Source organism: Nannospalax galili, unplaced genomic scaffold (assembly GCF_000622305.1).
Source record: "Nannospalax galili isolate Female #2095 unplaced genomic scaffold, S.galili_v1.0 scaffold632, whole genome shotgun sequence".
NCBI classification, from domain to species: domain Eukaryota; kingdom Metazoa; phylum Chordata; class Mammalia; order Rodentia; family Spalacidae; genus Nannospalax; species Nannospalax galili.
The window spans coordinates 1,060,225-1,075,465 of record NW_008332816.1 but is presented as its reverse complement, the minus strand read 5'-3'; the positions used below and the strand labels follow the sequence as shown (position 1 = coordinate 1,075,465).

Here is a 15,241-nt window from a genome sequence, read left to right as displayed (position 1 = left end):
TAAGATGGTTTGGGATGTTCTGTGTGATATACACACCCCAAAAAAATCAACAAAATTTTTTAAATGTATTATATTTGAAGAGGAAGCATAAAAATTTACATCATGTTAATTAGTAGAGGTGATAATTGTGGGTTCTTCTTAATCATAAGTCCTTAGTACTCCTTTCCCTCTCCTTGAACGGAAGGGAGGAAATTAGAAATTACAGAGTACTTACTTGGTATCAAATACTGCTAGATTTCCCACACAATAATTCCTACAGTCTTTACAAAGATTACAGGAGATATTTAATATTCACTGTGTTAGGGTTGAAGAAACTGAGGCTTAATGAGAGGGCACAAGAGTGTGAACCCAGGGATTGTTAAGCCTTCATATACCACAGAGTCTGGTGGACAGCACATATAACTGTATTAATTCAACTGTGACCCTAGAAATTTTATAGCCACTTTTGAAGAAGCTGTGTCTTTGCTCTGGAAACTGTTATTGAGCATATTAAAGCTTTAATGATATGCTTCTTCTAAAAAAAAGTAATAATATTAAAAAATGTAAGAAACAGCGTATTTATAAAATGAAATGGAAATCTTTAAAGGGTAAAAACATTCAATTTTATGTCTTACAGGGTTTATACTAAGTTCAATATTGTATAACTGTATTAATTCAATTGTGAACCTAAAAATGTACAGCCAATATTGAAAGAGATGCATCTTTGCTCTGGAAGTTGTAATTGAATATTTTAATGCTGTAATGAAATGACCAAAGAGTAAGTTTGTCAGTATATTTCCTTAAGAGTTTAAGGGATTACACTTCCCAGACATTAGGCTTAAGTCCATATAAAATGTTGTTTAGATAATTATTTTTCATTGATGGTTTTATTTCTAAGCAGAAAGTGCTGCTCAGATGTAAGACTTCAAATATTGGTCTTCAATACTGTAGTGCCCACCTGTAGCTAAAGGAGACAACCAGCTATTGTTCTAAAATGATGGATAAATTTGTTTTCTCCCCCATCTAGCAGCCTTTGAGAGGGAAATGACACTGATTCTAACCACTCCAACAGCTATCAAAGTACCTGAAAACAAATCCTGAGTCCATAACTCTAGAGTTCAGCCTTGGCAGACAGAAGAAAAATGAGGAAGAACCCAATAGAGAGATGCTTTTGGAAGCCCTTGTCAAAAAATTCCAGTGGACTCTCATATGAACATTTGAAATTTTCCCTCTTCTGACTTTTTTCTGGTTCCCTGTCTAGAACTTGTAATGCTATAACTACTCTTGCCTTTACTACTTCTTCACATCTCCTAGTCCCCAGTCAAGGACTTTCTTTTCTCCCTACAGATAAGAATTATACAATCTGGGAGTCTTTTAGATAGACCCACTGAAGGGGTACCCCAGTTGCCTCACCCTGCGTCCCTGTTCAGCATGGAAGCCAAATTGGTCTGTGTCCTGATTCCCTATCAGCAATTTGAGTAATCTCTTCAGAGGATGGTGTGATAAGAATAGGAGGTAGGGCCAACATCAGCAGTGCATGGTGGCTCACAGCATTCGGGAAAGGGTCACAGGTGGATCTCTGTGAGATGGAGGCCAACCTGATCTACATAGTCCAGGACAGCTGGGGCTACAGGGAGACCCTGTCTAAAAAAGACCAATAAAATAATAAAATAAAATAAAATAAAAATTAGGAGGTAGGAATAGGCTAGGCAGTTAGGGTTAAAAGACCTCAAAGAAAAGTAGCCAGTTTCTTGCCTAAAAGTGAAAATGTCCTTGGGCCTCTTCGCAACAATATCTGTTCCAAAGGCCAAAAATGTCAAAAGTATTTGGCCAGTTAGGATGGCTTCTCCCCACATTCTAAAGGCAAATTCTCAGTCTTTATCAAGGGACACAGTAAAATCACTGTTCTGTGTCTGCACTGATAGGTGTCATCACCTAGTTTAAACAGAACACACAAAACAAAACCTTACCTAAGGAATTTCTTTCTGAATAGTGCTAGGCAGAAAGAAAGAAAGAAAGAAAGAAAGAAAGAAAGAAAGAAAGAAAGAAAGAAAGAAAGAAAGAGAAAGAGAGAGGGAGAGAGAAAGAAAGAAAGAAAGAAAGAAAGAAAGAAAGAAAGAAAGAAAGAAAGAAAGAAAGAAAGAAAGAGAAAGAAGAAAGAAAGAAGAGAGAGAAAGAAAGAAAGAAAGAAAGAAGAGAGAGAGAAAGAAAGGAAGAAAGAAAGAAAGAAAGAAAGAAAGAAAGAAAGAGGAAAGAAAGAAAGAAAGAAAGAAAGAAAGAAAGAAAGAAAGAAAGAAAGAAAGAAAGAAAGAAAGAAAAAGAAAGTTGTCAGAAAAAAAAGTTGTCAGAAAAAAAGTGATGGGGAGATATAGGAGGTGTTAGAGGGGAGGAAGTGGGCATGGAGATGATCAAAATACCTTGTTTGCCTGTATGAAATTCTCAAAGTTTTTTTAAAGTTAAAAAGAAGGTGGCTTTCCCACCAATGTTCATGTCTGAACTCTTGGTTTCAAGTGTGGCTATTCTGTGGTGGAAGGATCTTTAAATCTAATACAAGATGATTAGGTCAATAGGAAAATCACTCTCCTAGATAATAATTCTAGGACTTCTGAGACCCTGGTTCTCACTGGAGGTGCTGGTACAAAACAATGCCCACAACTCACGGTGTCCTTTCTGCACGTGGACATTTCCTTTCTGCTCCTCTACCAATTGTGACACAGCAAAGACCACCATCACCAGAGGAAGAGCAGGTGGAGCTGCCTGAATTGGGGCTTTCAGCTTCCAAAACTGAGTTTAGTTTTTCTTTATAATTTCCCAGGGTCAGTTATTAAGTTAGAGCACCAGAAAATGCACCAAGTATTGAATGCAGAGCTGGAGTCTGAGAATGGAATCACGTCGTCAATCAGTTGGCCTTGGGATGGAGATAGTATATTGAATTATCTGAATGGGTTAGAGAAACTACAGCATCTCATTTAAGGGAAGGATGAAGATAATAAATGTGATGCGGTGTGAGATAAACTCAGCATTCCTGGCTCTGAAAATGAAGGAAGTGTCCACAAGTCATGGGATGCAACAGGGCTTTATAATCAGGGAGAGAAAAAGAATGGATTCCCTTCCTGGAGCCTTCAAAAGCAATGCAGCCCCTCAGCGTACGACTCATGCAAGTGGCCTCCAGAATAGTGAGAAAGTACACGTATCTTGTGCTGGATACTTTTAGTGTCAAATTGACACACCTGGGTTGAGGGAGACTCAATTGGGGAATTGCCTTCATTGGACTGGCCTGTGGCCATGTCCATGGGGCATCTTCTTAATTGTTGAGTGATGTGGGAGGGTCCAGCCCACTGTGGGTGGTGCCACCCCTGGGCAGGTGGGTCTGTGTTGCATAAGAAAGCTGGCTGAGCAGGGTTCAGGGGAGCTGGTCAGTAAGCAGCGTTCCTCCATGGCCTGTGCTCCAGCTCCTGCCTCCAGGTTCCTGCCCTGAGTTCTTACCTTGGGCTCCCTGATGAACTGTGACCTGGACGATGTAAGCTGAATAAACCCTTTCCTCCCCAAGTTGGTAGTGGTCAGAGTGTTTTGTCACAGCAATGAAGGAACAAACCAGGACAATGCTCTTTTTACAAAACATAATATTTTTAATCCCACCTTCGGGATCATTTGTCACAGAAGCAATTAGCAGCTAAGAGCAATCTCCGTTCAATAACCAATTAGGAAGTGAAAAGGGGAAGGAAATCAGAGATTTTCCAGAGATCAGTGAGACCAAGATACCGATGCTGGACTCAAAGCTGCCCTGTGTGGGCTGGGACAAAACAGAAGACGAAGACACAGTAAGAGAACCACTCAGGGGTGCTGCTTGAGGGAACTCCTATCCCCTGCCTGATAGTTGTTATCAAATCCTTCTAGAAGATTCCACTTCTCCCCAAAGCATGAAATGAGTCCAAAGAGACCCTGAAACCGAAGCCTGTGGTATATATTTCACATCCACCAGTCCAGGACAAGCCCGGTGGGACAGAGCCTGGTACTGATAGGTACAAATGATGGCAGGAAGACAGAATGCTGCAGAAGTGACCTGAGAAACTGCTAAGGCTGGAGAACCTCAGCTGCTGCAGGCCGGGAGGTGGGATGAGCCAGTGTGTCCCCAAGCTCACACCTTCTTTTATCATATGACTCTACAGGAAGCCCCTTGCCTCAGCTCAACCTGCTCCCCAGTAAAATCAGGAAGGAAACTTGCATAATTCTTCCTTACCCCAGGAATGCAGCTCCTCCATTCCACAGACAGAGAAGTTCAGAATCACAGAGTTGGCCCACAGACACCCTGAAATCTCATTTCTACATCAATCTACTACAAAAAGCAGCCTGAATAGTAAAACATACTTTCCCACGGTTGTTCCTGCACAGTGTAGGTCCAAAGTGACCCTCAAACTGAAAGTGACACTCACACGTCAGACAGCTGCCCGTGGGGAAGTGCAGGGAGGGAATCTGTGTGCCCTACGCAGGGAAGTAGATTGGTGCTCACAGTGGGTACCAGGCACTGAGAGTAGATATCCCAGTGCCCACCTACCGATAAGGGATAGGGCAGTCACAGCTTCCAACACTGAGCTGGACCAGCAATGCCCATTCACCCTACAGGGAGAGAAAGACTTCCTGCAGTGACCCTTGAGAGTTATAGGCCAAGTGGCCACTCAGCGTTAGTCTCTGTTGGTGGACACGGAGCGTTCCACATTTGGGAACTTTCATTTTTCATTTCTCTTTTTCTGTTCATGACCACGATGATCTCACAGTTTAGATATGGACTTAATGGACCATCTCTGAACAATGAGAGCAGAGGGGAGCCCTTTCATCAGAACCACATCAGCCCATGTTGCGCCTTGTCTGAAAATTAACCAACGCTGACTTCTCCCTGTCTCCAGCACCCCTTACCCCATAAACATGCTGAAGAATGAGTTAGAAATCAGCAGAACAGGAGGAAGCTGAGGGTGTGAGACAAGGTTCTAATGCTCAGCCTGGCACAGCAGTTGGGCATGAGCAGGCATTAAGTGGAAATCGGCACCTCCCAGGCATGCGAATTCTGACCAAGGAAATCGGGGAACTGAGGGGGCAGGAATGTCTGAGAAGGTTTTTCTTAGGACTATAGAGCTGTTTTAATTATGTTGGTAAGAAAAGTAAGATGCACCTACAGAGGACTGCCGCAGACAGACCATACAACCAGAGCCATGTGAGCCGCCATGTTTCCCTCCCTGTCTCCCTGTGTCTCCTCTGTGCTCATCCCCAGGACAGGAACGCCACGTGGGTGTCTCCACTGCTCTGCATCCTCCCTGCAGCACAAACCTGCATCGTCCCTGCCGTGGAAGGCTTTCTCAAATCATGGAATCACCCTGCCCTCTTGAACTCTTGGGATCTGTGGTTATGCACAGTGGATCTGCACAAGATCCGGCCCCTTAGCATGTTCCTTCATGGGGGAAAGGCTCATGAAGCTGAATAATCCCTGAGAGTCAAAAGGGAGTTGAAAGTTGTGTGGGGATGAGCTAAAGGGATGGCTCAGCGGTTAAGAGCAATGGCTACTCTTGCAGAGGACCCGGGTCTAATTCCCAGCACCCACATGGCATCTAACAACCGTCCCTAACTCCAGTTCCTGGGGAGCCCAACCTGCTTCCGACCTCTGAAGGCACTGCATGACATGGGTGCACTTACATACATGTAGTCAATACATTCACCACTAAAATATAAATAATTTTTTTAAGTTGCGTGGGGAAATGGTTTTCTGTAGTGATGCAGCTACCAATAAGTTGTTCATGCTCCTGTAAGTATAAAACTTACCTCTCCACCAAGCTGGACTTGGGTAGAATCATCTCTTGTTTCTGTCATTAGTGCTCTATCTGGGATGAACAGGCATTAGTTCATGTCTTCCCAGTATAAGTCCACACAACTTCCCAAAACATCTCCAGAGCCGGGGACTGACTGACCACGATGAGGACCCAGTACTCTGTGAATGGTCTGGGTGAAGGGATGAGGGAGACTCAGTGGGGAGGATCATCAGAACAGGAGAACACCAGCCTTGATCTACCCTCTCACTTGACAGGTGCAGGCTTAGAAAGATATCAAGTCTATTTGGAACTGTTTCCTGGACCTTGGTGACAAGACAACAGTTTGGACAGATGTCGGTGGGCTGTAGGAAAATACCACTTCTGTAAGAAGAGACTACAGTCAGACATGGGCCTGGAATCCCAACACACAGGAGATTGGGAGAGGAATATCAGGACTTTGAGATTGCCAGGATTCCACGTATGACCATCTCAGGACAAAAGAGATGAAGCTACACACTCTAGAGCCCCACCCGAGTCACAGCACTGGGGAAACTGAAGCCAGGTGCCTAGGGAGATGAGTTCCCCTTTCTGAGAGGCTGCTTCAGTGACAGCCTCATGACAGGAAGGGAGGACCCAACAACCACCAGAAGCCACTCTGTGAGTCTGCCCATTTAGCAAGAGGACCAACCATCTGCGAGGTTGTAGCTAGGTAGAAGATTCCATGGCTCCCACCCTCACAGCCCTGTTCTGTCTTGGTGAGATGTGAAGATGGGGAGGGAGAATTCTAGTCTGAGGATCCCACCCCACAGCCAGGGCCTGGCCCAGAAGGACATCTCAGGACACCTAGGATGGGAGGATCTGCTCAGGCCTCAAGGGCAAACCTCTCACAGAGAACTTTCTTCCAGGAATATTTCTGGGCCCCAGGAACTCATTGATGGCAGGTGAGTGTGACCTCAGCTGTCCCAGGCTGCATGTCCTTAGTAGGTAAAAGGGTCACTCGTGGGCTGTGGGTGAACATGGAGAACAGCATGCGTGGCTAAGGCCAGGACTGCCTGACTGGCCCTGCTCTGAGAGCTGGAATCTGAGGAGGACGTCCTGGGACCCAGCCTCTGATTTCCTTGCAGGCACCCTCTCTAAGCCCATACTCAGGGCAGAGCCAATGACTGTGGTCCCCACTAGGACCAAGGTGATCATCTTATGTGAGGGAACCTTAGATGGCCAGGAGTACCGTCTCTATAAAGAAGGGCTCTCAAATCGCTGGATTATGCAGAAGACACCAGAGACTAGAAACAAGGCCAAGTTCCTCATCCCATCTGTTGAATGGCAACATGCAGGGAAATACTACTGTTACTATCGGGCTTCTGCTAGATGGTCACCACGCAGTGATACCCTGGAGCTGGTGGTGACAGGTGAGAACATTCAGGGGTTCCTGGCCCAGGCCCTCAGGTAAAGGTCCTCCTCAAAGGTGTCTTCTTACAGCCCAGGAAACCATGTGCTGTGTGATCTTTAACATACTGCCTCCTTCTCTCCTAGGATTCTATGATGACAAACCCAGTCTATCAGCCCTGCCCAGCCCCGTGGTGGCCTCCGGAGGAAACGTAACCCTGCAGTGTGTCTCACAGCAGAGATATGGCATCGTTCTGACTAGGGAAGGTCACAATTTCTCCCGCTTCCTCAAAGCACAGGATAAATACACTGGACAGATTCTGGCACAATTCCACGTGGGTCCTGTGATCCCCAGTGAGAGGTGGAGGTTCAAGTGCTACAGCTATTATACAAAGTACCCTCAGATATGGTCAGAACACAGCAATACCCTGGAGCTCCTGGTCTCAGGTGAGGAAGGCCAAGACACTCTGCTGAATGGCATTAGGTCAAGCACGGATTCCCAGGGAACCTCTGTGTGTGACGGGTCAGGGGAGCGAAGGCTTCTGTGCACACTGACAGTGAACAAGGAGACGATGGGGCCCGAGATAAAGGAACAAAGGCAGCAGTGAAAGTGAAACCTGGGAGTCCAGGGGAGACGGGGCTTCATGTGGCCCTACTGTCCCTCTGCCGCTCAGGGATCAACTTAAGTGTTATTTCCAAGTGTGACCTTCGCTGTGCCACTGTCCAAACAGAGCTACCTCCTTCTATCTTGCCTTTTTGCAGGGACCCTCCAGAAACCCACCATCTGGGCTGAGCCAGACTCTGTGATCACCTCAGGGAGTCCTGTGACCATCTGGTGTCAGGGGACCCTGGAGACCCAAATATACATTCTGCATAAAGAGGGAAGCTCAGCACCCTGGAACAGACAAAACCCACTGGAGCCCAGGAACAAGGCTAAGTTCTCCATCTCGTCCATGACACAGTACCATGTGGGGAAGTATCACTGCTATTCTTACAGTCCAGATGGCTGGTCAGAGCGCAGTGACACCCTGGAGCTGGTGGTGACAGGTGAGAACACTCAGAGGTCCCAGGACAAGGCTCTACTCTCAGGAAAAAGGTCTTCCCTCAAAGGTGTCCTCCCACAGCCCAGCCCTGGGGACAACGTGCTGTGTGATCTCATTTAACATGCTGAATCCTTCTCTCCTAGGAGTCTACCATAGCAAACCCAGTCTGTCAGCCCTGTCCAGCCCTGTGGTGGCCTCTGGAGGAAATGTGACCCTCCAGTGTGTCTCACAGCAGGAATATGAAGGGTTCATTCTGACTAGGGAAGATCAGAAGTTCGCCAGCCCCCTCAAAACACAGTATACAAACTCTGGACAGTCCCAGGCCCTGTTCCTTGTGGTCCTTGAGATACCCAGCAAGGGGAGGACCTTCAGATGTTATGGGCACTACAAAAATAGCCCACAGGTGTGGTCAGAGCCCAGTGACCCCCTGGAAATACATGTCTCAGGTGAGAAAATCTCATCATTGACCTGGTCATTTTTGGATACTTGAAAACTTTTTCATGAGCCCTGCTCCCAGGAGAGTCCCAAGTGGGAGGGTATTTGAGGAGAACTCTTGGGTCCTGAGCCAGAGTCCCAAGTAGGAGAAGCAGTGACACATTCAGGGAAGGATAGATGGGGACATCTATGTCAGGAACCAGCTCCTTCAGCTCTAACCCATATTCCTTCTAGGTCTGTCCAGTAAGCCTTCCCTGATGACCCAGCAAGGCCTTGTCCTATCCCCTGGAGAGAACCTGACCCTCCAGTGTTGCTCTAACATCAGTTATGACAGATTTGCTCTGTCCAAGGATGGAGAAACTGATCTCCCCCAGGTCTCTGGCCATCAGCCCCAGGCTGGGTTGTATCAGGCCAATTTCACCCTGGGCCCAGTGAGTGGCTCCAGTGGGGGTCGGTACAGATGCTATGGTACACAAAACCTATCTGCTGAGTTGTCAGCCCCAAGTGACTCTCTGGACATCCTGATCACAGGTGAGGAATCCAGTGGGTCAAGTCAGAAACCCAGACTCTGCACAGGCCCTGGAAGGGGAACCCAGGGATTGATGGTCATGGTTATGGTAGGGAACTCAGGGAGGAATGGACAGGTAGACAGGAGAGTGGGGGAAGGGCAATCAAGGAAACAGGTTCAAATACAAGAGTACAACCCTCACCCATCCCTCTTCTCTCTAGGACAGCTCCCTGTCACACCCTCCCTCTCAGTGCACCCAGGCCCCACAGTGTCCTCAGGACAGAACGTGACCCTGCTGTGTCAGTCACGGAGCCAGATGGACTCTTTCCTTCTGTTGAAGAAGGGGGCTGTCCATCCCCAGCTGCACCAAAGATCAAACTTCCAAGATCAACAGTATAAGGCCGAATTCTCCATGGGTGCTGTGACCTTGGCCCTCGGGGGCACCTACAGGTGCTATGGTGCTCGAAGTTCATCCCCCTACCTGTTGTCACAGCCCAGTGCCCCTGTGGAGCTTGTGGTGTCAGGTGAGAGGACCCCGACATCTGTGAGCTGAAGGGGTGACTCAGGGTCCTCCACCAGGGAGGGATCTTGGCTGAGATGGGAGTGAGTGGCCCCTAGGGAGGGTCAGTTGGATGAGGATTCACCACTCAGAAATACAGAGAAGCTAACAGTGCTTCTTCAAGTAATGCACAGTCCACCTCCTATATTGGAATCTAGAAGGTTCCAGGTCAGCAACAGTGGAGTTCTGGGGAGGCTGCGTGGCAGAAATACATCAGTGAGATGAAATAGAGCCTCCCACATCTCACTTCTGTCGCTTTCCTGAGATCCTCAGGGCCCATCCCAACAGCTGGTGCAGGGTAGTGTCCTCTACCTAGGGAGTCTGCTCTGTTCTAGGTTATCACTCTCAGTCCATCTAAATCCTGGTTCCTACATCAGTTTTGCTTGTGTCCAGGACCAGGTGATCTAGCAAGGACCTGAACGGGGTCCCCAGATGACCAGAGGTTTAAAGACTGGGCTTCAGAAGGGGACATCCAGACAGCTATTGGGGCTTAGCCTGGGGAGGAGCAGCTAGGGTGAAGTAGTGAACAGGGAGTCCAGCATCCCCACCTTCCCATCCTACCCTATCAGGCCCTAAGAACCAATCCTGCACTCCCACGGATTCAGGCCCCAAGAGAGCTAGCTGAGGACTCTGTTGATAGGAAGGTTCCAGAGGATGCAGAGCTAGTTATGGGGTGGGGGCATCCTCTTCTAGGGACACTGACTTGGACAAGTTGCTCTGTTTGTGCCTCGGCTTCTCCAGATATGAAGGAGAAAAGCTTGGGTCAGATTTTTAATTTTCATTATTGATCGTAACCTCACCTGGCAGAGGAGGCCACCAGGACCCATTTCTGCAGTCTCATGATGATGCTGTCGTTGTGCAGGGACAGGGCACAGGGCCATGGCAGGAATTCAGGCTGCTTTGCTCCAGCTTGTGGGGCTCGGCTCTGACAGATCGGTCAAAGCTGGAGGTCAGATTCTCTTAGATCAACCCCAGCTCGCCACTTCCAGCCCTGTGACCTGAGACACGAGATCTGTCTGCATGGCAGGGAGGCATCATGTGTTAGATGACTGCGGGGTCATCAGACAAAGACCCAGCTTGTCCTAACACACAGCAGGTGCTGAAGAAAGCAGCATCCTTCATTCATGATGTCACCTGTGCTCCAGGTCTGAAAAGTTACCAGAAGGTTCCAATTGCTGTCTCAGTGGTCTTCCTCCTGCTGCTCCTCCTCCTCCTCCTGCTCCTCCTCCTCCTCAGACAAAGGCATCAGAACAGACACAGGAAAACAGGTGAGTAGAGTGTGAGTGACCTGGGCCCAGGAGGTGGTGGGCTCCCTGTGTGCCATCCAAGTAGAAGCTCAGGGCGCAAGCCGCAGGGAAACCAGCCAGACTGGGGCATGTCAGCTTAGAAACACTTCTGCAGAATCTCAGATCAGAAACAGGTGATCTCAATCCCTGAGTAAATGTTAGGTGTTCTGTGATCGTTTACATCTCCTGCAACATTTGTACCAAGTGTAATGTTCCCTTCCTTCCCTGATGGTGCCTGGGGGAGGGGCTTCCCAACTCTTGGCTGAGACTCCTTCCTCTCAAGTAGGTCAAAGAGAGTTGGACTTGCAACCTCCTGCAGGAGCTGCAAAGCCAGTGCCCAGGGACAGAGGTCTTCAGAAAAGGTATCTCATGTCCAAGGACCTAGAATCCCACCTGCCCGATGCCCCTCACTGTCAACTGACACCCCATTTTCTCCCCAGCTCCAACCCAGCTACAGCCATCCAAGAAGAAGTCCTGTGTAAGAGAGGGCTCTGGGGAGGGATCACAGGGGTGGAGGGGAGGGTGTGATATGAGCATTCGGTGGGACTGAACCCAACACTATAAATCTAGGGTCATCATCACACTCCCCGGTTCTCTGCTCCCAAATGGGACAGGTCAAGGCTCTGAGGGATGGAACAATCCCAGGTACTCTGGACAGGAGATGACCCCCTTGTATTGACCTTGCAGATGCTTCTGTGAAGAACACACAGCCTATGGACAGCATGGAGCTGGACACTCAGGTGAGACCTCTGTCTTAGGGCCCAGTTTACTCAAGAGAGCAACCTCTGTCATCCCACCTTTCAACCTTCAGCAGCATCTACAGTTGATACCTGCTTCTGGAAACACCTGTGTCCTGCATGCTCCGACTCCATCCCTTTGTTACTGGCCTATGACCCTGTGGCCTCTCCTTTCTGTCCATTTTCTGGCTCCTCAGCATCTGTGTGGCTGTTAGCATGTTCCAGATCTCAAAAGGACACATGAGGGACTGAGGTTATAGCTCAGAGGCAGAGTGACTCCCTGGGATGTGTGAGGCACTGGGAAAAAAAACAATCTAAACACGAATAAGTGAGATGCCATGTGCCTGAGCCCCTTCCTCTCGTTCACCCAGCCACCCACAGGGAGCTCCCTCCTTTTCTTTCATTTTTCTGCGAGTATGTTTATGTAGGTGTTGGTGCATGTCCACATATGTGTGCATGCATGTGGAACTGCAGGTCAACTTTTAATGACTTCCTCAATTTCTGTCGACCTTACTTGATGAGGCACAGTCTCTCACTGAACCCGGAGCTCACCAGTTCAGCTAGACCGGCTGATCAGAACGCTCCAAGGCTCCTCCCATCTCCACTTTCCCAGTGCTGGGATCACAGGCATGTTCCATCTTGCCCAGCATTTTTTTTAAAAGTTATTGAAATTTTGAGATTTTTATACAATATAATTTGATGGTACTTAGATCCCTCCTCTGCTACATACACACACACAAACACACACACACACACACACACACACACATATATATATATATATATATAGAGAGAGAGAGAGAGAGAGAGAGAGAGAGAGAGTCTAATTTGTGTCTCCAAATGTCCTTTAGTGTAGGTCAATCCACTGGAACCTAATTAACCTATCAAGAGTCCACCCTTAAAAGGGACTTTCTCTCCCCCTCCCAGATACCATCTGTTGCCAGATTTTCCTTAGGTGGGGTTGTGGTTTCTTATCCACTTCCCCATGTCTCTGCTGAGATTTTGTCCAAGCTGAGTCTGCATGGAACTTATGTATACTGTCACCATTGCTGTGAGTTCATATGCATAACTGACAAGCTGTCCGGAAAATTCTGTTTCCTTGTGGTCATTTGAAACCTCTGGCCCTTACAATCTGTCCACATCCTCTTCCACAATGATCCCTGAGCCTTGGGAGGCAGAAGCTTGATACAGGAGTCCTATTCAGGGATAAACACTCTACAGCCTCCTGTTCACTGCTCATTGGCCAGGCATGGGTTTCTGTGCTAATCACCATCTGCAGCACAAGGAAACTTCTCTGAAAGATTCAGTAATCCATGGGTGTAACAATAAGTCTTTATGAGTCACTTTAATATGAAAATTATTTAGTAGAAAACTAATGTTAGGCTCTCTCCTATGTCTTGTGACCTGTCTATCCTGAGGTTCCTAAGCCTTATATCAATGTCAGGTATGGGCTCCATCCTACGAAACTGATTAAATCCAACTGGAGAGTGGTTGGTTACTCTTATACTATTGCACTTGTGAGCATATCTTGCCAGGCCAGCTGTTGTTCACATGTTTCACTGCTGGGTAAGGCTGATGATTATTTTTCTTTTCAATAACATGCAAGAGCACCTTCTAGCACTATGAACCCTAGCCAGTAGAGATGAGGTTCTGAAGTTAAAACCAACTTGATTTCTCCTTGTTTGCTCTAAGTTCTTGGATGTAGTATCTTCATCAATAGGATCTTACCATCAAGTTCTGGTGGGTAACCAAGAGCAGGATTGATTAGTTTTTTTTTCTTATGTGGGTGCCAGGGATGAACTCAAGTCCTCATACTTGCATAGCAATGACTTTACTGATTGAACCATCTCCCTAGACCCTGGGCTCCCTCTTAACCAAGTTCCGTGTAGGGGCTTCAGATACAGCAGGCAGCAGAGCTCCTCACACACTGGGGACAACCTGAAGTGTGAGAGACAGCGTGGTAAAACGCAGAGTGAAACCTGGCAAAGTGTTTGAGAGAAATGAAACAACGTGGGTGGAGCATGGGGCAGAGTGGGCCAGTATGAATTACAAAGGGGACCCGGACAGGCATGTTCTGAGGGTAAGTCTGGGTGCAGAGACCCACACAGGCATCTAATGGACCAGCACCTGCAGGCAGGGGACAGTGGGGACAAGCAAACTGAGTTAGAGATGTGGCTTATCATATAGATGGGGTTTTGACTGTAGCCAATGGAGTGAGGGTCAGAGAGCCAGGATCAGAGGTCAGCAATGCAGGAAGGAGACCACTAGGTACCACCAAGTCCTCAGAAGTCCCTGAAGATCCCATGAGGAAGTATACTATGACTTGCATTTCCAAAGGATCATTCTGTTCACTCTGTGGAAATCTTGCTGAAGCTCTCCAGGGGAACCAGGAGACACTGTGCCTGTCTCACTCTCTCCCTCCTGCAGAGCCCGCCTGAGGAAGACCCCACGAAAGAGATGTACGCCCAGGTGAAACCTTCCAGATTTGAGAGGTCAGGAGCCACCTCTCCTTCCGCGATGTCAAGGGAATTACAGGATTTGAAGGACAGAAAGGCAGAGAAAAACAGAGTGAAGGGCACTCAGGTGAGTTCTGCCTACCTCAGGGAACAGGGCCCCAACACTGAGCACCTACCTCCCCTCTCACCCTCTCCCACTCCAGGCTGCTGCATCTGAGGAGCCCCAGGATGTGACCTATGCCCAGCTGTTCTTCATGACACCAAGAGAGGGGCAGAAGAGACTCCTGCCTCCCAGGCAGGGAAGCCCCAGCTGAGACCAGGGAGCGCCCTGCCCTAGTGTTCACAGCCCAGAAAGACTCTGGCCCCACACCCCACAGAGGGAGACTCAGGGGTGTCTGAGGGACACAATCTAACCCCAGGTGGACCCCATCTTGACAACCACACAGTAGAATATTATTCATCTGTTAAGAAAAACAAAGTGATGAAATTTGCAGGTCAATGAATGGAAGTGCAAACAATCACCGTAAGTGACGGAACCCAAACAAAGGTCCCAGACCTTCTATTGTGTGAATGTACCACACTTTCCTTATTCATTCATCAGTTGATGGACATCTAGGTCGTTTCCATTTCCTGGCCATTGTGAATAGAGCAGCAGTGATCATGGATAAGGAGGTGTCTCTGTAGTAGGACAGAGTCCGTTAGGGATATGCCCAAGACGATATGGCCGGATCCTGTGGGATACTTACTTTCAGCTTTTTGAAAAACCTCCACACTGGGACTGAAGAGATGGCTCAGAGGTTAAGAGCACTGACGGCTCCTGCAGAGGACCTGGGTTCGATTCCCCGCATCCATATGGCAGTTATAAAGCATCTGTAACTCCAGTTCCAGGGGAATTTGATGCTCTCTTCTGACCTCCGTGGGCATTGCACAACATGAGTGCACTTACATACATGCAGGCAATACACTCAAACACATAAAATAAAAGTAATAAATAAAGTATTTTTTAAAAAAACCTCCACACTGTTTCCATAATGCCTGTACCAGTTTGTAGTCC

The 15,241-nt window shown here is 47.8% G+C and overlaps 1 protein-coding gene across 1 annotated transcript; it reads left to right on the top strand.

Annotated features, from left to right (window-relative positions):
* The first annotated feature begins 6,623 nt into the window (after positions 1-6,623).
* Positions 6,624-15,026, top strand: LOC103729711 (leukocyte immunoglobulin-like receptor subfamily A member 6). The gene is made up of 13 exons (XM_008827780.3): positions 6,624-6,718; positions 6,902-7,186; positions 7,311-7,610; positions 7,926-8,210; positions 8,350-8,652; positions 8,876-9,172; positions 9,371-9,673; positions 10,854-10,976; positions 11,281-11,356; positions 11,435-11,472; positions 11,682-11,734; positions 14,159-14,314; positions 14,391-15,026. Exons 1-13 carry the CDS (start codon positions 6,712-6,714, stop codon positions 14,499-14,501), a joined length of 2,337 nt encoding a protein of 778 aa, XP_008826002.2. The 5' UTR covers positions 6,624-6,711; the 3' UTR covers positions 14,502-15,026.
* Positions 15,027-15,241: the final 215 nt, after the last annotated feature.